Genomic DNA, 22,620 nt, shown 5'->3' with positions numbered 1-22,620 from the left:
CGGTACAGCGGCACAGCTGAACTGATGACGCTGTGCTGCTGTAGTGCGTCTGGTGAAGACGCTCTATGCGGATAGAAGAGAGCTCTCCTGTCAGCATAATAAAACCCCTTCTGCAAGAAGCTCTCCTGCTGACATAGTGCTGTCAACACCGGCGCTTAGGTCAGTGTAATTTATGGCACTCAAGGGGCTGGCTTATTCACACCCCCTAAGCCATGCAAGTTATACTGACATAAGTGGGTGGTGTTCAAGCTTTTAGTACTTGTATATGTGGTCTGTGAATACTTCCCATTGCTACAGCCTTTCCTTGTTCCTGGCCATTCATTTTTTCAAAGAATAATGAATGGAGTTGTCGTCCATAGCCTCCCACCCTGGTCTCTTGTTCACTTTGAATTCAAACCGTCAGTTTCCTCATCCACACTACCTGGGCCCAGCAGAGAAGACTCATTGAGAGCACAGCAGAGACAGGCTCCCTGCTTTCAGGGCCAGTGGAACTGGAGCTCCTCAGTAGGTTAGAAGGCCAACCAGTACTCCAGGTTTTATTTCCTGTCAGCGTACAAGCCTGAGGTGGATGCAGATTCCCTTCTCCTAGTTAAACACACATTCTATCGATAGAGAAGGTTTTGTCTTGAGACCTTGTGGACAGGAAGCATCCTGCTTCTTGACTACTGTCATGGCTTGACCAGACAAACTGAGTCTGCCTCACTAAATGATGGGACAATGAAAGTTCAGTATGCAGATCTTAAAGTTTACAATTGCGGGACCCTGCCTCTGGATTGCCTGTAATCAAAAACCCTTCAACACTGCAAGTATCTGCCATTCTGCTACCACAGGAAGCATTTTCAGTACAGAGCTAGTCTTTCCCTTTTTGGTCTTCTTATCTCACAATCTTAAGTTTCAAAAATCAAAAGGAGAAACTTTCTGATAATTTTCTTCCTTGAACTTTGAGGTCCCTCAAACTGACCCTCCCACAAAGAACTTTATCTGAAGAGTAGTAGAATTTAAGGCAGCGGTTTTTAACCTTCACTGCAGCCTGCACCCCTTTGGTTCTCAAAATATGTTCTCGCACCCCTTATCAAAAATCAAAATATGTTCTCACACTCCTTAAACCTAGATATATTTTTGTTTGTATATTACAGTAATTGTACAGTAATATTACAGTAATTGTTAAAAAATGTATAATGTTAATAAATACATAGGTTTGATGAAACAAAGTAGTTGTACTTACGTTCCTGTGCTTAATTTGTGTTTTCGATGATTTACCTTCTAAAAAAAATCTGGCATGTCTCGTACCCCCAGAAAGGGCATCTCGCACCCCCAGGGGGTGCATGCACCCCAGGTTAAGAACCACTGATTTAAGGTGTCACTTCACTTGTTGCCAATAATTAAAGGCTCTGTTACAAATATTTACTTTATAACATGATAAAGTATTTTGCTTTAAAAGAAATTTAATATTTTATATCTTTGAAAGCTATATCTTTGAGAGAGACTCAGTATACAGTCTTAAACAGCAGCCAGGACAAAAAATCTGCTTTGCCTTAAATCATCTAGTAAGTAGTCAGTGGGAGGAAAGCTACTGCTAACACTATGGGGTATGAAAGGCCTAAAAAAGGAAAGTATTCATTCCCTTTCTCAATGCTTTACTTATACAAAACATTCATATAAATGCTCTCCTGTGACAAAATCCCACTTCCTCATCTTCCAAATGTCTTCAGTTATACCCTAACCCAGACCTGTGTGCGTCATTTTACTCATTGCAAGCTGTCAACCCCCTGGATTTTTCCAGTCCCCAAGTCGCTATGTGGGCACTCATTTTTTGGGAGTCAAGCACGCATCCCCTTGAAGTAACTTTGATTTTTTCTGAATGGGTTGTGATTATATCACCTGGCCTAAGGAACTAATTTATTTGAATGTATAATTGTTGGTTTCATGGTGAAATGACACAATCAGGCTGACTTTATTTGAATGTTTGATCATTGAGTACATATCCACAGGAATCAACTTTTTTGTTAACAGAAATTCAGTTGAAAATGTAACATCATGGCAAGGAATTTAAACACAAAAGAGTTGGAAAAAAGAAAATACAGATGCGGTTCACTTTAACAGCTCATTTTGAATTCCATTTACTAGCTCTGGAGCTATTTGGCTTCTATGATCAAGTGTTTTTAAAATGTCTTAAAGTCTTAATTTAAGAAAACAACAAACTTGCAAATCAGGGTTTAAAAATAACTCAAAGGTTTTGCAATGGTTCATGGATCAGACAGACTTGGCTGGATCAATTTACAATAAGAGTCAGATGAGAACCTCTTTGTCAAGGCTGGTTCCCCACTCTGGCACTTCGAGTGCAGAAGGTGAGGGCCCGCAAGGATTCTAAAAATTAATACTTGCCACTCCAGGCTTTTATTAAACTCCCAAGGTTACAGCTTTTCTCTGACCTTGGATTGGTAGATGCTGCCACCAACCAAGTGCAAAAAAAAGCCCTTTGAGAACCCAGGAAGGTGCACTTGGGAATTTCTTCCTGTGGGGTACCCTCAAGCCCTTTCACCCCCTCCTCCGGGAAGAGCTGAGAAAGGAAAAAAAAAGGAAATCCGCTGTTGCCACCAGCTAATTAAACAACAAAGAAAATACATTTGGAATTTAGGCTTTTTGCTAGATTTAAAAAAAACAATTACAAGGATTAAGCATCAAGATAGCTCTCTTGAGGTCCAGCTTAATGGTTACAAGCAAAACAAAAGCATTTGGGGGTTAGCACAGAGGAGCCCACAAGCCATAAAGAAATAAAAGAGATAAACTTCATCGCGTCTTCCTAGACATTTCCTGATCTACTTACATATCTGGGGTTTCAAATGAGTAGTTTCTAGGTATGATCTGATGGTTTTTCATACCTGGCCCAAAGCTTTTTACAGCATAGTTTCAGCCCTGTCTCTGCTCTTCGGGAGAACAACACAGGCAGACAAAGGGGAAGTTTCCCCCCGATTTTAAAAAGTTCTAACCTTCCCATTGGCTCTTCTGGTCAGGTGCCCACTCCCTTCCTTTTACCTATGCAGGGAGACTTTTTAACCTTTAACAGGTAAAGCAAGTAGAGAACAACTACTAAGAGAGATTTTATAGCTAACTGGCTGGCTGGGTGTCCATAAAAGGGTTCTTCCCCCCCCCCGCCGCCCCCTTTCATTTATCACACTCTTAGTGACTCTTGTGGGGTATGCTCACCTGGTAGTTTTTATTCCGTACTGGAAATTGATACAAAATGGTTTACAAATAAAATAGAAGCCCAACTTCTTGGTTTTGTTTATTTGACAGTACTGAACACTGAGATGAAGCGGGTAGAAACTGCCCCCTCTAATTCCAAGAGATTGTATGTTGTGCTCTGAAATGCATTTTTAAAACCCTTATGTTAAATGAGTTGTAAGAAATCAGTAGAGCTTAATTGGAAGTACTATGGATGAAATGTTAAAGCCTTTTAGAATTTCTTGCTAAATGTATTACTTCAGTGACTAAAAGCTTCCACCCATACCAGTTTCAGCTCCTGGGTCTCACTAAACCAAAATATGTAACCACAAAAATATTTCGTAACATCAGGATTTCCTTTATTTTTGTGGGGTTTGAAATACTGCCCTTAGCTGTTATGTTTGGGCCTCACAATAGACTTGTAGTCTCAATTAAGGTGTCTTATGTTGGGGATGAGGCAGCTACCATAATGCTAGACCATGAGTTTCTTTAAGATAGGATGGGGATATCGGAGTCCTCTGCAGGGTCTGAGAGAAGAAAGTTGAGTGGGCACATGCACTCTGATCTTTTCACTCTTAATCCTCTTGTAGCCCCTACTGATGTTGTGCAGAGTTCTGCATGCTAAGTTGTCCAACATAACAAAAGTCCAACCAACCTGTATATATACTGTATAAAAGAAAGCAAAAATTCTAGAAAGAGAAACTGGAACCAAATAGTCATGTTTCTGGCTAAGAAAATTGATTAGTAGTCCTCAAGGCTCCTGTAACATCGTGGGTTGGCATAACATAAAGCTGAAACATTCTAGAAATACAAGGAAATGTTTATAGTTTAAATAACCAAAATGTATGTTTGATTGGGTAACTTCGATGAGATGAGGTTGGCACCATTTGTGGATGCTGCTTATTTGGGAGCAATTGAAAGAGCCAGTAGGACAATGAGGTGCATAGGGGAGCTGGATTGGAAGGAGCAGTGCTCACATCTGTCTGCTGGAACCCACATTAGGGTGTTGCATAACACCCCTGGTCCTTTTGTCTCGACCAGGCCAAGTCAGAGAGAGAGCGCACCAGATTATATTACCACCTTCGTTGGTTTTGGCTAAATCATGAACAACACCTAGGATGTGAGCTTAAGCTCCTGCTTTTACCCTCTCCTTAGTGGGTTGTTTTTCCTTCTCAGTGTTTTCTTCTTTTTTCTCATCCATCTAGTAAGAGTTCAGCATAGCCAGTCAAGACATATCCACCTGCTTGCAATACTGCTGCGATCTTGGGATCTTAGAGACAAGCTCAAAGTAATGCCTTAAAAATCCTGAGGTTGATAAGTTTGCCAGGTTTGAGTAGCTAACAATACAGTGCTGTGCCTACAATTTCTCAGCCCTATTGGTTGCAAGCAAAAAAAAACCAGAGAAAATTTATTTTTCTATCTGTCCTGTTGTTTTTTCCCCCTCTTTTGTGTGAATTCGCGCCCCCCCCCATATGTTTGTTAAAAGGTTTTGATTATAGTAAAAAGAACAGGAGTACTTGTGGCACCTTAGTAGTTACAATTGGGGTAGCTAGCGATAACTTTACAGAAAACTCTGGAATCTGCTTAAATATTTAATGTTGTAACAGTAACAAGGGTTTTATTAAACATCTTATCACTTGGGCCAGATTCTTCCCCTTATTAACATAACAGTGACTAGTGTGTTCAACGAAATCCATTCTCGTTTGCTAAAGAATCATACAAGCATTGTAGTCTGACACCCAAATGATGATCTGCTCAACTTAATGCCCAAATATGCCTTCAGATATAAGAACAGAAGTCTTGCTACAGCTATAATTAAGCTGTCAGATGTTCTTTCTGAAAAATTATAATATCAATTACTATACTCCCTGTTGCCAAGCCAGCAAGACATTTCAACTGCAGGTATTGAAACATGCACAAAAGTTAATTCAATGCTAAACAAAACAAACACAGCATTGTTCCCTAGAAGTTGTGTTTTCACTTGGGTGGGACACCAAGGAAATTAATTCTAGTTGCAGGGCCTCCAGCTGCTGTGGTAACCTCTTTTTCTGTGAGAAGCAGGAGCCTTCTAAGGTGCTATTTTGTATGATACCACAAAATCTTGTAGGCAAGTAAACAATGCCTTATATTCAATATCAGAAGCTGCTGCTGATTAGTACTCAGCATGGCCAGTTTGTTTGTTCATTGCTAGAAGTAAATCATCCATACACTCTCAGTTCTATGCCCTCATCTGAACTAAAACTGATAAGATTAAACAATAATGGAGTACTGGTTTAGCTGGAACTGGCACATCACCCTGTTGATTATCTTCTCAAAAAAGGAAGTTCAGGACAGGATGATCATGTGAAAGGTTATTAAAGTCCAAAGATTGTTTCTTGAGTAAACAGTGTTTAAACAACTATCCTCTATGTAAGCATATTCAGTGGCTTGCCCTCCTGAAAAAGTACCTTAATAACTCTCAAAAGATAGAAAGGGGCCAGTGTGTGTCTTTTAATCTGCCATGAAAGACACAGCTTCATTTCACTCGTGGCTGGCTATAATGAATGTCCTAAACACATCCAGAACTTCAATAATCCAAATGGAATGAAAATCAGTTAATAGAGGATATATATCTCTTCCCTTCTGCTTGCACTCTGCTCCCACAGATTGATCTGAGAAATAAATTGACAGTTCTTTGCAATGAGAGAGATTTTGTTCCTGTGCTGAAGCAGTCCTCCTCAGACTCCCCAAAATTCAGAATTGTTCTGCTGATCTACATTTTGCAGATACAGCAGCCAACCTCCTCCATGAGAACAACATAAGTACCAAACATTCTGATGATGTTTCTTACACTTTCAGAGCGTTCCATCACAGACTCTACATCTTTTGTAAATTGTCTGCATATTTTGTTGACCTCTGAGGAAAGACGTGTTTGCAAAGGAGGGTTAGGTGCCACTATCTGTATTCCATGAACTGCAGATTATGTGCTGAGATTATTCTGCAGCCTCATATAGTTCATGAGACCAAGAGTAAATCAAGTGTTTTATTCATAATTATATCCTGCATAGTGACAGTGTTATCAGTGACCAACCACTTTTTAAATAGCAAGGGCAGGAATTTAGAGCTTCTGGTAGACATTGCCTTGCACCCTTGGTATACTGCCTTGGATTAAGCCTATAGGATTGACAGGAAATAGAAATTAAATTATCTGATAAAGGGACACTTCTACCCTCCCACAAATTTTCTAATATTAATCACAATAGGACTGTGAAATTCCTCTCCCTGTGAAAGGTTTTCTTCCTGTCCACCAGATCTCAAGAGGTCCTCAGTGCTTCTCTACTTTCCTGGGCGCCATGTGTGGCTCTTGGTGGGGCGCAGCTATCAAAGTAACTGGCCATAAGATAATTGATGGCATAATAAATTCTATCAGTTTTCTGTTTCAGCTAAGTGAAAAATGTCATCTGATTCCTCTTTGATATATGAGCTCTTCCATGATTCTTCTTCCAACACCACTTCAAAATTCTCTTTATAGCATGCCAGGCCATGCTCTTGGCTCTACTTGCCTGTTCATGAAGATGTTCCTATCTGGCTTCTCTGCTACTGAGGCTAAATGAATAGACATCAGCTATGGTTAGTAGGGGCTGTTGAGAGGTGGGTCTAAGTCTCCCTTCCTCTTCCACTACCCTAGTCAAATACAAGAAAACATTTATCCTTGTGGTTTCCTTTAAAGCAAGGATGTGAAGAGAACATTACCAATTAAAAATACCTTATTTCCCTTGAAGTATCCTTTTCACTACCACTGAAAACAATCCTCTCTCTAGTTTCTTTCTTCCAAATTTCACATAAGAGCACCGCCAAAGATGATTGACTGAAGCAAGTCAATACTGTTCCAGTCTTGGCAAAAGGGTTACTGTTGAGTGATGAGACTAGAGATTAAGCATGTTAGTTTTATAGTGTTCCGAGTCCCTCCTGGCACCCAGAGCGTAGAATAGTAGAAAGTAAATCTTTTTAAAAATCAAATATTCTAGGATTTATGGGGTTAATCTAAAATATTTCTGTTCTGTTGTGCTGCAACGTGCATATCCGGTCCTAGAAATATGTTTTTGTTTTTTTTTAAACCTTCTAAATGAAGAATAAACAGTGCTAAATATGGTGATAACATTAAGCTAGGAAATTCCTTACAATTGTGTCAGTGTGCCTTGGAAACTTCACACATACTGGAGCATAACAATATTTATATCCATGAAAAGATCATCTCATGCCAAGTTATGCCTGCTTTTAATTTGCACTTTATCCATCTAGATTTGCACATTGTCAAGGCCTTTCTAAAATTATGAAATGCATGGTTGTTAAATGAGCATTTTAAACAGACTCTAAGTGTTTTTAAATGAAATAATATATGGTACAGTGGTGGTACTTTGCTTACGCATCCTAGGTTCCCTGCATCACATGCTCATTTCAGTCACATGATTTATGATTTGCAATTCTCTTGTTGGAAGATGATTCCAACTAGGTTTTGCTGCCCTTCTCTGGCAGTTGAGATTGTGTGTGGGGTGATAGATAGATATATAATATCATTTACTCTTCCATCCAATCACAAAATATTTGCTTTCTTCAGTGTATGGTTTTTTATTTACACACACATATACACCTCTACCCCGATATAACACGAATTCGGATATAACGTGGTAAAGAAGCACTCCGGGGGGGGCGGGGCTGCGTGCTCTGGCGGATCAAAGCAAGTTCGATATAACGCAGTTTCACCTATAACACGGTAAGATTTTTTGGCTCCCAAGGACAGCGTTATATCGGGGTAGAGGTGTATATATTAGGGCTGTCGATTAATCGCAGTTAACTCATGCGATTAACTCAAAAAAATTAATCCCAATTAATCACACTGTTAAACAATAGAATACCAACTGAAATTTATTAAATATTTTGGATGTTTTTCTACATTTTCAAATATATCTATTTCGGTTACAACACAGAATACAAAGTGTACAGTGCTTACTTTATATTATTTTTTATTACAAATATTTGCACTGTAAAAATGCTAAACAAAAGAAATGTATGAGGTGAATTGAAAAATACTAAGTACTGTAGTGCAATCTCTTTATCATGAAAGTGCAACTTACAAATGTAGGGTTTTTTTGTTACATAACTGCACTCAAAAACAAAACATATATGTCAGATGCGCTAAAGATTCATATGCCTCTTCATGCTTCGGCCATCATTCCAGAGGACATGCTTCCATGCTGATGATGCTTGTTAAAATAATGCATTAATTAAATTTGTGACTGAACTCCTTGGGGGAGAATTGTTTGTCTCCTGCTCTGTTTTACCCGCATTCTGCCATATATTTCATGTTATAGCTGTCTCGCATGATGACCCAGCACATCTTGTTCATTTTAAGAACACTTTCACTGCAAATTTGACAAAATGCAAAGAAGGTACCAATGTGACATTTCTAAACATAGCTACAGCACTAGACCCAAGGTTTAAGATCTGAAGTGCCTTCCAAAATCTGAGAGGGTGGAGGTGTGGAGCATGCTTTTAGAAGTCTTAAAAGAGCAACACTTTGTGGAAACTACAAAACCCAAACCACCAAAAAAGAAAATCAACCTTTTGCTGGTGGCATCTGAATCATGATGATGAAAATGAACATGCATCGGTCTACACTGCTTTGGATGGTTATCAAGCAGAACCCATCATCAGCATGGACGCTTGTCCCCTGGAATGGTGGTTGAAGCATGAAGGGACATATGAATCTTTAGTGCATGTGGCATGTAAATATCTTACGACACTAGCTACAACAGTGCCATGCAAACGCCTGTTCTCACTTTCACGTGACATTGTAAACAAGAAGCAGGCAGCATTATCTCCTGCAAATGTAAACAAACTTGTTTGAGCGATTGGCAGAACAAGAAGTAGGACTGAGTGGACTTGTAGGCTCTAAAGTTTTATATTGTTTTCTTTTTGAATGCAGGTTTTTTTGTACATAATTCTACATTTGTAAGTTCAACTTTCATGATAAAGAGAATGCACTACAGTACTTGTTTTAGGTGAATTGAAAAATACTATTTCTTTTGTTTTTTACAGTGCAAATATTTGTAATCAAAAAATAAAGTGGGCACTGTACACTGTATTGTGTGTTGTAATTGAAATCAGTATATTTGAAAATGTAGAAAACTTCCAAAAATATTTTTATTTTTATATATATTTTACTATTCACAGTAACTTCTACTTGAGGGTCTGCATTGTGGGTGATGACTGTCCTGGTTGAGGAGACGTAGCTATGGACTACTTCAGAGTTATTTAACATTGCCCCTTATTCAAACTTGAAGAGAGACAGTATTGAATCTGACATTTCCCATATGAAAATGTTTCACAGTGTAACTTTTAAAAATTGGCCATATTTTATATTATCTAAATTTCATAATCATAACTGAAAATGTAGTTGCACTTCCTCCTTGAGTTTTGTTTCAATGGGGATCTGTGCTCTGACCATTTCCATTTGTTAAGGAGTCTATAACGGTGCTTTAGTTCATTAGGTGACTGATCTTAATTTGAAGAAGCTCCTAGTTTGCGGTTGAGATATGAGTTTCCCATCTTAACACACATTTATGAAAACTCTAGTTTTTGATGATGACTCTCTTGTGAGACCCTCCTTTTTAAAGTAAAACCACCTTGCTTGGCTTTTAAATAGATTGGGTTTTTTTAATATTGGTATTTCAGAAGACTTTGACATTTTCTTTTAACACTATTAAAGATTTTTAAACTGGGTATCAGGAATTTTGTTACACATTGGCTAATAAAATGCTTTCAAAAGAGCTTTTTTCCCCCTAATAGAACAAACTAAAAAAAGTTAAAGAATTGATTTGGAGTGAAAATTGTATACTCCATGTAGACTAACAAATACTGTGCTTGGACTGAGGTTGTGGTCTGTTCTTTCATTTTCATATACACTTGCAAATCTGATAGTGTAATAGCACAGAAGTTTACACGTCTTTATTTTCAATTGATTCCAGCTTAAAACTGTTTGATTTAAAGCCAAAGCCAGGAACACTTGTGAAGCAACTGCTATAGACTTAAATATACACCCACACTTATAATGTACTATATTATATACACACTGCTATATTCTTATATAGGAATATAAGAATATAGGAGTAGAAATATACTATCAACCACTTTACCAGGATGGTTATTGTGAAATGCTCTGAGAGATTAGAGAGGCTATAAAAAAAGAAAACTCAATAATAATATTTCAGCTATCCACACATTAACTGGGTACATGTCATCTCAGGATGGAATGCATAGATAAAGTTTCTAGACACCATTAATGACTGCTTCTTGGAACCCACAAAGGGAGAGGCAATTCTTGATTTAATCCTAAGTGGAGCACAGGATCTGATCCAAGAGGTGAATATAGTTGAACTGCTCAGTAATAGTGACCATAATATAATTAAACTTCACATCCTGTGGGAGGGAAAACACCAAAGAAGCTGACCACAGTGGCATTTAACTTCAGAAAGGGGAACTACACAAAAATGAAGAAGTGAGTTAAATGGAAATTGTTAGTCACAAAAGTGAAATGCCTGTAAACTGCATGGAAAATATTTTTAAAACACTGCTATAGAGGTTCAAATTAAATGTATACCTCAAATCAGAAAATACAGTCAGAGAACCAAACAAGTGCCACCATGGCTAAACAATGAAGTAAAGGAAGCAGTTAGAGGCAAAAAGGCATTCTTTAAAAATTGTGAGTCAGATCCTACTGAGGAAAACAGAAAGGAACATAAATTCTGGCAAATGAAATGTAAAAGTATAATTAGGCAGGCCAAAAAAGAATTTGAAGAGCAGCTAGCAAAAGACTCAAAAACTAACAGCAAATTAATTAAGTACATTAGAAGCAGGAAGCCTGCCAAATAATCAGTGGGGCCAATGGATGATCTAAGGTGCTAAAGGAGCACTTAAGGAAGATACGGCCATTGTGGAGAAGCTAAATGAATTCTTTGCTTTGGTCTTCAGTGCAGAGGATGTTAAGAAGATTCCCACACCTGAGTCAGTCTTTTTAGGTGACAAATCTGAGGAACTGCCCCGGATTGAGGGGTCAATAGAGGAGGTTTTGGAACAAATTGATAAATTAAACAGCAATAAGTCACCAGGACCTGATATGAAATTGCTGAACTACGGATTGTGGTATGTAATCGATTGCTTAAATCAGCCTCTGTATCAGATGACTGGACAGTAGCTAATATAATGCCGATTTTTTTTTTTAAAGGCTGCAGAGGCGATCCTGGCGATTATAGGCCAGTAAGCCTAACTTCAGTACCAGGCAGATTGATTGAATCTATAGTAAAGAACAGAATTATCAGACAGAGAGATGAATGTGATTTGTTGGGGAAGAGTCAACATGGCTTTTGTAAAGGGAAATCATGCTTCACCGATTTATTAGAATTCTTTGAGGAGGTCAGTAAACATGGACAAGGGGATCCAGTGGATACAGTGTACTTAGACTTTCAGAAAGCCTTTGACCAGGTCCCTCACCAAAGGCTCTTATGCAAAATAAGCCCTCATGGGATAAGAAGGAAGGTCCTCTCATAGTGGTGTCCCCCAGGGATTCTTATTGGGACCAATGCTGTTCAACATTTTCATAAATGATCTGGAAAAAGGCGTAAGCAGTGAGGTGGCAAAATTTGCAGATAATACAAAATTACTCAGGATATAAAAGTTCAAAGAACTATGAAGAATTACAAAGTGATCTCTCAAAACTGGATGACTGGGCAACAATGGCAGATGAAATTCAATGTTGATAAATGCAAAGTAGCGCACATTGAAAACATAATCCCAACTATACATAGGGAGTGATGGGGTCTAAATTAGCTGTTACTGCTCAAGAAAGAGACAGTGGAGTCACTGTGGATAGTTCTCTGCATACATCTGCTCAATGTGTGACAGCAGTCAAAAAAGCTAACAGAATGTTAGAAACAATTAGGAAAGGGATAGATCAGGGGTTCTCAAACTTCATTGTACTGAGACCCCCTTCTGACAACAAAAATTACTACATGACCCCGGAAGAGGAGGCTGAAGTCGGAGCCCGCCTGAGCCCCACCGCCCCCAGTGTGTGTGTGTTGGGGGGGCGGGGGCGGCAAAGTCGAAGCCCAAGGGTTTTAGCCCCGGGGCGGGGGGAGGTGCCTATAGCCCGAGCCCTGTCACTCAGGGCTGAAGCTGAAGCCTGAGCCTCACCACCAGGAGCTGAAGCCAAGGTCAGAGTGTCAGAGTCCCGGGCGGTTGGGCTTGGGGTTGGGCTTCGGACCTGGGCCCCAGCAAGTCTAACGCCAGCCCTGGCAACCCTATTAAAACAGGTTGTGACCCACTTTGGGGTCCCGACCCACAGTTTGAGAACCACTGGGACAGATAATCCAGTAAATATAACAATGCCGCTATATAAATTAATGGTACACCCACACCTTGAATACTGCCTGCAGTTCTGGTCATCCCATCTCAAAAAAGATATATTAGAATTGGAAAAGATACAGAGAAGAGCAACAAAAATGATTCAGGGTCTGGGTCAAAAATGATTCCATATGAGGTGAGATTAAAAAGACTGGGAATTTTCAGCTTGGAAAGAGACGACTAAGAGAGCATATAAAAGGTGACCCTACCCGTCAACAGGACCATTATGGATCCTGTCAGGTCCCTATGGCAGATCCATTTTCTCTTCCTCCCACCTCAAATTGGGCAGAGAAAAATACTATGTGCCTGCCAAGGGATAAAAATACTTGTTCTCCCACCCTCCTCCTGGATCCCATGCACCCCTTGAAGGAATTAACCTGAGTTCCTAGAAACTCAGGGACTTCGGAGCAACAGCTGTGCAGTTCTATATAGAGCAATGAGAGGCAGATTGCATTGGGGGTGCTGGGAAACAGGTACCGCTGTCCTGCCTTAGAGACAAGAAAAGAAAATCCAGTTAGAGACAGTAAAACCCAGAAATTGCAGGTCTGACCGAGCAACTGATTTTGTTTCTCAGAGAAGACAAAATTACAGGTAAGAAAATTAAGTTTTATCCATGTTGTCTTGAAGTAGGTGGTCATTTACAATATGAATAAGTCAATTTTACATGAATGTATTGGCACTAGGAGAAAAATATAAGGGACACAGGAAATATTTACTAAAACCTATTTTTTACACTAGGCATATTAATAAAGTTTAATCTTTACTTCACAGTGCAACTAATGCACCTGAAGATGATGGTCCAAATCGATATTCCCGAACAGACAGGACAGGATATAGCAGATACAGCAGGGATGCAAATTCTTCTGGGAATTCTGTACCAAGCAGTGCTTTGGAAAAGAGGATTGAAGAACTTGAAAGGGTAAATACAAATTTAACTTATGCCCAATGTTAGTTTCAAAATAAAATACCTTATAAATTCCATGAGGAGATACTAGTGCCATGCCAACTCGGTGTGGAACTCTGTCCCTCTCTAGTGGTGGCTTGGCCAGGTAGAGATTGATGAGCCTGCTACCGTCTTGGCTAAGAGATGTGTGTTTTAGCTCAGACAGTAGAGGTTCATGCAATAAGCTCAAGAGGTCCCAGGTTTGATCGCTGATGATGACTGGGGGTGGTCAGTGTTACAAAAATATTAAGCAATGGTCCTAAATTTTTAATAAAAAGTAGCAATAATTTCTTGTGAATACCAATGTGCATACAGAATCAGATTGTCTGAGAAGAATGTGAAATTTGTATTATTATAAATACTAAATTGCCATTTGCCCAACCAGGGAATAATACCAAGGCTAAAGGTGATTTGATCAGAGAACCAACCATCTCCTGTTCTCCTCTCAGGCACTGAAACATAACCTAAACCCTAATCCCTTACAGATGTTTTCCTGAGCCATTGATCTGTCATATTCCTGATGTTCCGTGCTCCCTCTGAAGTGATCCTTGTAATATAACCTACCAAATACTCTTGAATCCTTGTAGATGAAAGTTGCTAAATAAAAATATTGTTTGGGGAAGATCTTCCTTCTAAAAAGGATGGGAGTAAAACACCAGGAAGCCTTTATATATATTTTTAGGAATTACAGAATCTTTGAGTTAACTGAAATTGCCTTGTAATCTCTCCCTTCCAAAACTGGCTTCCTCCCAAACCAGTCAAACTACCAAAAGGATAGCAAGAGATGAGGGAGGAGTTTGAATAACTTCTTCAGTAACTGAAGCCTCATGTATGACAAATGTTTCATACACCTTTGTATCCAGGCCCATGGGTGGGTCTTCAGGCTCTTATAGGTCAAGGAGGCCAAGTAGACCTTAGTCATACATCAGAGCAAAATTCTGCCTCTGAAAAGCCCACCAGCGTGATTACTTTAGGAGTTGATATTTTGATTTTAATATCCAATTTGGGCCCTGTTTCAGAACTCACTATAGGATCAGGGCTTAAGTTAGAAATTAATCAGTTAATAGGTCAGCTTTGGAGGTCATCGCACTGGTGGGCTCTTCAGTGGCAGAATTTTGCCCTAGACCTGTGACTAACAGGTCTGCTTGGCCTCCTTGAGCTACAAGGGCTTGAAGACACACTGCAGGATTTGTGGGCCTAGTTATCTGAAGACAGGAAATTTCAGGTAAGAAGCAAAATTTTCCTAATTACAGTATATTAAAACTGTCCTTTTTCAAATTTAATTTTTAGGAGTGCTGGAAGAACATTCAATTTGAGACTGTTAATTTATGTCTTTTATAGGAACTAGCCAAGGAGAGGCAAGAAAATGTAAGATTATTGAGGATGACACAGGACAAAGAGGAACAGATTGGGAAATTGAAGGAAGAAATTGATTTATTAAACAGAGTAAGTACATGTATTACACAAGGATGAGAAAAGCTTCCAAATTCTTCCATCTCTTCTCTTCTTCCCCACCCTCCCTGTATTTTCCAGGACAAGGTAGGGAGGGAATTAGGCATTTATTTTGTGTTTGACTTTTCAGCTAAGATTTAATAGACTTCTTTCTTGAAGTGGCCTCTGCCCATTCCCAGTAAAGTGCTAGGGTTACAACTGGACTAGAGGAAATGTCTAGACGCAATGCCCACTACAGTGTCTGCATGTTCCCCCTTGCTGCTCTGAATGTTCTGAGAGGCTATAAAAATGGGTAGGGCCGAGCTTAACCATTTTAGTTCCTTCCAATCACAATAATGAGGCTCCTGATCCTCTCTGCTGACACTTTGACTCAGTTCTCTTGAAACTTGGTTTTCAAATACTTTTCTTAGACAAATTTATTGTAGTTTAAATAAAACTTTAGTTCCAGTGAGTATCAGTAATTTAGATAGTTTTTAGGAATATTTTGGGCCTTTAGGGATCTTCTGCATCCTATTGCACATTCCCATACTCATGAGGGTAGATTCCAAAGCTAAGAGACCAAAGTTTGAGAGGTGCCCCTCTACTCCTGCCACCTTCCTGGTTTCAGATACCCAGAGACTGTGTCTGAACTTTCTATGGGAATGTTATCCCCCACCTAGGTGGTCTGTCTGCAAGAGTTTCACCCAAAAGGCTAGGAAGGAGTTACAGAACTGGTTGTAGGCAGTCTTCCTACTAGAGGCTCTAATGGGAAAGATGTTTGCTTCAGATACTCCTGTTTCCTTGAATGCTTTAAGTTTCGAGAGGTGTTCCTCAGGTCCTAATGCCCTTCCTAAGGACTAAGAGACCTGGCCAAATTGCTTCTCAGGTATCTGTCTCCATACATGGAGCCATATTTAAAGCTGATAAGGATCTTATGACATGCATATCCGACTGCTAGAAAGGAACTGGCCTGTTAAGATGTTGGCTTCTGGGTGTAGACCTAAGCCTAAAGGTGTTAATAGTCATGGATCCATCACGTATGAATCTGACCACCTCCATCTACTGGCTCATTCCATTGACCAAGCCTTGTTTGAAAGCTTCAGCAGTTCCTTCAGAGTATAGGGAATCAGTCTTTCCCAGCGCCCCAGTTGATGGCCATTGCAGATCCATGGCTCCCATTTCAGTTCTGGTCCCAGGCCATGAATGGCCCTCAAACCTGGTATTGGATCCGGTTGAGGGAGAATTGCAACCAGGGCCGGCTTTAGGACCTGCGGGGCCCGATTCGAATACCCGGCGGCAGTCTGGTCTTCGGCGGCAGGGGGTCCGCTCCGCGTCTTCTGCGGCACTGAAGGACACCCCCCCCACCCACCCCCCGCCGCCGAAGACCCAGAGCGGACCGCCGCCGGGTGAGTAAAAAAAATTAAAAAGGCGCCTAAGGCGCGGGGCCCTCTTAAACGCGGGGCCCGATTCTGGGGAATCTGCCTAAAGGCGGCCCTGATTGCAACTGGGATTCAGTTCTCTCTCTTTGACCCTTACACACAAGGGACAGAAGCATAAAACAGATACACAGGGATGGCTTCCTTTCCTAAGAGAGAGACATTTCATCATGGTTCCAGGGCAAAAGTTAGGACTGCAGATATGGGAGTGAAAACTTCTCAAGTTTCTGTTTCCAATTCCGTAGGCCCCCTTCAGTCTCTTTTTTTCCCGAAAACCATAAAAACCAACAAATCATCCCCAGTGAGGTTGCCATTACTAAATTAGCCACTTATAACTCTGCAAGGACCTTTTCAATCTGTCACCTGTGGTGCAAATAGTCACCCACAATATCATAACAATGTTTTATGTCAATAAAAAGGGGAGGGAAGGATTCCCTCCACCCAGCAGTGAAGGGAAGCAATATCCTATGACAGTGATGCATCGCCTCTCTCTCTTATCCTGTGGCTGCCCAGCTGGCAGGAAAGGACAACATGCTTGCTGGCCACATGAGCAGGAATCAGCAAAACTAGCATGAATAATCACTAAAGGATTCAGTGAGGTGTGACACTCAGTGATGCATTCTCCTTTGAACCCAGGGAAGAATGTTCCCTTTCCCATCTCTTCATCAAGACCGTCTTTATCTTAGACATGACATCAGCTGTGAGTTTCTGAACTGCAAATGCTCATTGCTGACCCCCACCCTTTATGGACTCCCATGAGGACAAAATAGTTCTTTCAGAGGCAACTAAATTTATGCGCCAAGATGGTAACTGGCTTTCATCTTAACCAAACCTTGAATCTAATAGTATTTCTTCCAAAACCACACTCATATCCCCAGGAGGTGAGGTTGCGGATTGTAGCCTTTCATATATGTAGGTCAATAGACTATAGAAGGTTGCTGAGGTTACATTCAGGGCCGGCTCCAGGGTTTTTGCCGCCCCAAGCAGCGCGCAAAAAAAAAAAAAAAAAAGCCGCGATCGCAATCTGTGGCACTACCGCCGCCGCTTCAGTTTTCAGCGGCTGTTCCTTCGCTCTGAGAGGGAGTGAGGGACCCGCCGCCGAAGAGCCTGGTGTGCCGCCCCTCTCCCTTGGCCACCCCAAGCACCTGCTTGCTGGGCTGGTGCCTGGAGCCGGCCCTGGTGACATTTGTGTTTTCTGGTAAAAGGCCACTACAATCTAATGCCTGACCAATTGGATCAGGCTGTGTATTGGGGAAGGCTAATGTCCCTGTGCCAGAGGGACTGAGAGGTTGTCTTAGCACTAGATGAGTGGGCTCTATGGCTTATCTGAGGCATAACATAATAGCTGAGATCTTTAGAACTGCCTCTTAGAGCTCAATCCACCCATTCACAGAACATTATGCAATGGACCTGGCATTAGGTTCAGAATCCCAATTTGGGAGATCAGTACTACAATTACTCCTTAGCTAGTCAGCCTCATCCCACTCTTCTGAAAAGAGGATGCACTGTTTATACATTCCCACTAACGGGAGTTTAGCAGAGGCCCACTCACAGAAGTACTGAAGGTTCCTTACAAATAGATAGAGTTCTTCTAATTATGCCTCTGGACATTCAAGCTATTCCTCCACCTTCCCCTTTTTCCTTAGGGTACATCTACACTTACTTCCTGGTTCGGCGGCAGGCAATCGATTTATTCTGGGATCGATTTATCGTGTCTTGTCTAGACGCAATAAATCGATCCCGGATTGATCCCGGAAGTGCTCGCCGTCGACGCCGGTACTCCAGCTCGGCGAGAGGAGTACGCGGCATTGACGGGGGAGCCTGCCTGCCGCGTCTGGACCCGTGGTAAGTTCGGACTAAGGTACTTCGAATTCAGCTACGTTATTAACGTAGCTGAATTTGCGTACCTTAGTCCGAAGTGGGGGGTTAGCGTGGACCAGGCCTTAGAGTCCTGTTGCTATTTACTAGGTGGTCGATTTGTGGTGAAAAGAACTGAAGCTGTTATGATGCCCCCTTTTATAGTCTAGCTCTCGGAACACTCAGAGCTGCCAACGGGCATAGGCTCGCACTCCAACTTCTAGGCACCACTTCTACAGGTTTCTGCTGGTCCTGCTGCACCAGTGATGTGTCCCCCATTAGTGTGGGTATACAAAGGCTGTTCAAGGACTCTAGTCAGTGGTAAGTAAATCTTCACTTTTGTAACTTGTTTTTTTAACGAATCTAGAAAACTTCTTAAGTTGTGTCCCTTCTAAGTAAATTAGGTTAAATAACTTTTTACTTGAAAGATTTTTACTAAAACCAGGCAGCAGATTACGGAGAAGCTTCTAGAACAAGAGATCCTTTTGCATTGAGAACCCTGCAAAAACCTTGTGCCATAAATGTAGTTGTCTCAGTTCAATAGCTGAGCTATTCGATGAACTTTGCTACCTTTTAAAAGAAAGGGAGAATGTGTACATAAAGTTCCCAACTGTCTGAAAGGAAAGGCATCTGAAGATATTAAACTGTTTGTTGACTTAGTTCAACTTTGGAGTAGTTTAGAGTTGGTCATCTGTGACCTCACTGGGGAGTCACTGTAGTTAAATGTGTGTTTGGAGAGAATATATTCAGAGAGCATTTGCACTCTGATTAAAGTATCAGTTGTTTAGTCATCTATCATTTTGGTATCTGAAGCCTACACTTCTCTGCCATTGTAGTTCTTTTATAATAAACAGTATTAAATTAATAATGTAATTTTTTAAATCTAAAGTGGTAAAAGTCACTTACATGTATGCATCCATTATTATTATTTCTTTAGATATTTAAACTACAGTCAGTTGTTATTACTGGATTGTATTCAAGTAGCCCATACTTACAGTAATCTTTGGAATGTTATTTTTGTAGCATAAACATTCCACAAAGTCTTTTATATATTATCTAATTTTTGAGTAACTCTGAAATATTTTTGTCCAAAGGCTTTTAAACAGTTGTTTCAATGTAATGGAGTCATCTACCATTTAGTTATAGTACATCATTTACTGAGTTAGCTTCAAAAATAAGCATAAAATTATGATTACAGAAAGCTGCACTTCAACCATTTTATTGAAAAGGTGCCATTTCATTATTCCCTACAACTGTTTGTTCCCACTACATCTGTTGCTGACAAGGACTTTGCAATAGAAAAAGCAAAGCCTACAGTGGTTAGTTAAAATAAGGTACTATGTGTTCATGCGCTGTTTTTACCTCTAAATACAAATTACCATATTTATATATCATGATTAAATGTTTGGTTCATCTGTGTCTTCAGAACAATTAAATATCATCTGTTCCAGAAAGCCAGCTGTATTTTGATATAGCATCTCTAAAATGTTTGTATTTTTGTTAGGCACGTAAGATGTTCTGCTGCTAATCTCTGTATTGCATGCTACATACCGTGTTTCCCCGAAAGTAAGACATCCCCCGAAAATAAGACCTACTTCCAGTTTTGCCTCTCGCTGTAATATAAGGCGTCACCCCGAAAATAAGACCTCCCCGATAATAAGGCCACCCTGGAATATAAGGCACCGAAGCTCCAGGAAAAATAAGACCTCCCCTGAAAATAAGACCTAGCGCATCTTTGGGAGCAAAAATTAATATAAGACACTGTCTTATTTTCGGGGAAACAGGGTAGGACAAAAGAGTAACTGCAAAGGTACTGCAGTGTGGCTTTGAGCACTGATTGCCAAAGCCATGTTTTGGTTGGCAGGCTGGAGCTTTATACTGATAGCACACCTAAGCACCTACTCCCAAAGGTGCACTTCTGGGATGCCCCCACCAAAAGAAACAGGCAAATTCATATGACCATTTTGTTAAGTGTGTGTTTCAAAATTAAGGGAATGGGGGAGTGGATAATCTTTCACCCTTTTTTTCCCCTCCCCCGCCCATCTGACATAACTATTGTGGGGATTTTACACACTTTCATTGCAAAGGAAGCTGAAAACCCTAATTCCCCATCTCTGGTTTTTCTCCTCCAAACTTCCACCATCCACCTCTTTTTACCTCTCACCGGGTTACTTTTCTACCTTTCCCCCTTCTCCTTCCACTTCTCTTCTTCTTTTCCCTTCTTCTACAGCACTGCCGACCATAGCAGCTGTGCTGCTTTTCAGTTAAACTTCACTGTGGGAGCAGAAGTGAAGAAGCAAAGGAGGAATAAGAGGCAAGCTGGGGAGAGAGATGGGGGAATGGCAGGCAGAATATTGGGTGAAGAGGGAAGGAAAGACAGAAGCAGAATAGGATGCCCCTTTTTTTATCAACCCTGCTGTTCTCTGGTCCCCTTACACTCGCCTTCTGTTGAAAAAAATAAATTGGACTTCTAATTTTCAAGCCATCTAGCTATAATCAGAACTCTGACAAGGGCAAGATATGGCTTTTCAACTATTTTTTCAAATAGAAAATGAGAATTGAACGTGTGCTAACATACTTTTCATAAGCCTCTGACGACAAACTTATATTTTAAAAAAATACGTAAAATTTAATGTGCTGTCCTGTGCTAATAAACTGTGTGTGTGTATGTCAGTAGGCTACTAGTGCACTGTGGTGCGCAAAAGCCCCAGTATTTTGTAAATATGAAGTAACATGGGCACGTGCCAAGTGGCTTCTTACTATTAATCTCCTGACACAGTTTTTGATTATATATTTATTTTGAAAAGAAGCTTGTCACCTGGGAATGTGAAATGAATGTTTTGTCCTGACAGTAGCATTGGAAATATGTGAATTTTTAGCAATTTTTGCTTTGCTTCATTAGCCCTTTTAAATAGAGATGCTGTGAAACTAACTCTTCCTCTGTCTTTGCCCTATAATCTCTTGGTTTCGTGTACTGATCTCTTAAATTCCAGGACTTTTAAATTACTAGTTTAAGAATCCATTTTTGCATCCTGACAAATGTTTTTATTTTTTTCCCCAAAGGACCTAGATGATATAGAGGATGAAAATGAGCAATTAAAGCAGGAAAATAAGACCCTCTTAAAAGTTGTTGGACAGCTGACAAGGTAGAAGATTCAAACCTCAATGAGGAGAGAGAGATTTAAAAACTACTGATTGATAAAGTCAACATTACAGTAATACTTCCTGTGTTGCAGTATGTTAAAATAACCAAGTCTTTATATTTATTATTAGGAAACCAGATGGATGTTTATTTTCATAACACATTCTTTTTCATTCAGTAAAATGGCATCAACTTTTGTGGGTATTTTTAACCTTACCTTTCACATCAAGAATAAGTAACAATTATGATATCTTTCAAAAACATTAAATTCATGGTGGTTGTATTGGGTTTTGTCTTCTTACTACATATAATCTGGTTATAGTAGTTTAAAAATCAGAGCGCCGGGATCACTTTTGGTCTTTGTTGGGTGTATATTTTTCTCTTGAATGAAAGGAAGCAATAAAAATAAGCTTTGTTTACACAGATCCAAAATATATATTTTGGGAGATATTTTCATTTTGTTTCGACCGCTGTAAAGTATAGGTGCCTTATTGATGTGTAACATTTTGCAGATTGATTACTTGTTCTAAAATACAAACCTTGTATGTTGTGAGTTTTTTACTATATCTGAAAGACAGACCATTTTGAGAAGCGATTTTCTTCTGTATAGCAGTTGTCTTGGGGAAAAATAAGTTGTTTTATTAAAAAAATTCAATAAATCAACTGTAGTTACCAACATTAAATTTTTTTGTAACATGTCTAAGTTGTGCACTATAGTATGTCATAATGCTTGTGCTTTAGCAGTGAAATGCAAATTTACTATCCTACAGTAAGTTTGTTTTGTGTATTGAGAATATAAACAAAGCCTGGAGCTTTCATTTTGCAAAAGTATTAAAACATAATTATATTTAAATCTACCTATTTTAAATATTTAGTGCTCATAATAAATGAGTTTTAAGGGTTTTTAAAGCTGTGATAAAGCTTGTTAGTTATAATATATGAAAGGGAAGTTTCATAAATTATTTAGGCCTTTGAAAAACATGAAGTATGCAACATTCAATAAAAACATTGAATCTTGATTGCCGCTAATGTGTATGAAAATTAAAGCTTGCATATGCAGTTAATTTTAGCCACTTGGGGCAATATGCTAGCATTGTTTTTTAGTGCAAGATGACACTTTCATGATTATATAAACCACTGTCTTCAGT

At 39.8% G+C, this 22,620-nt stretch overlaps 1 protein-coding gene across 1 annotated transcript in view; it reads left to right on the top strand.

The window, feature by feature from the left end:
* Positions 1–22,319, top strand: part of PAWR (pro-apoptotic WT1 regulator) — a 154,508-nt gene extending 132,189 nt beyond the window's left edge. The window contains exons 4-6 of the mRNA XM_026648970.2: positions 13,435–13,582; positions 14,948–15,052; positions 21,394–22,319. Coding sequence (XP_026504755.1) covers positions 13,435–13,582; positions 14,948–15,052; positions 21,394–21,480 — 340 coding nt within the window. The 3' untranslated portion in view covers positions 21,481–22,319. The remainder of the gene's footprint in view (positions 1–13,434; positions 13,583–14,947; positions 15,053–21,393) is intronic.
* The last annotated feature ends 301 nt before the right edge of the window (positions 22,320–22,620 follow it).

This window comes from Terrapene carolina, unplaced genomic scaffold, assembly GCF_002925995.2.
Source record: "Terrapene carolina triunguis isolate 2854851 unplaced genomic scaffold, T_m_triunguis-2.0 Scaffold68, whole genome shotgun sequence".
Taxonomy (NCBI): Eukaryota; Metazoa; Chordata; order Testudines; family Emydidae; genus Terrapene; species Terrapene triunguis.
This window is presented reverse-complemented; position numbering and strand designations above follow the sequence as displayed.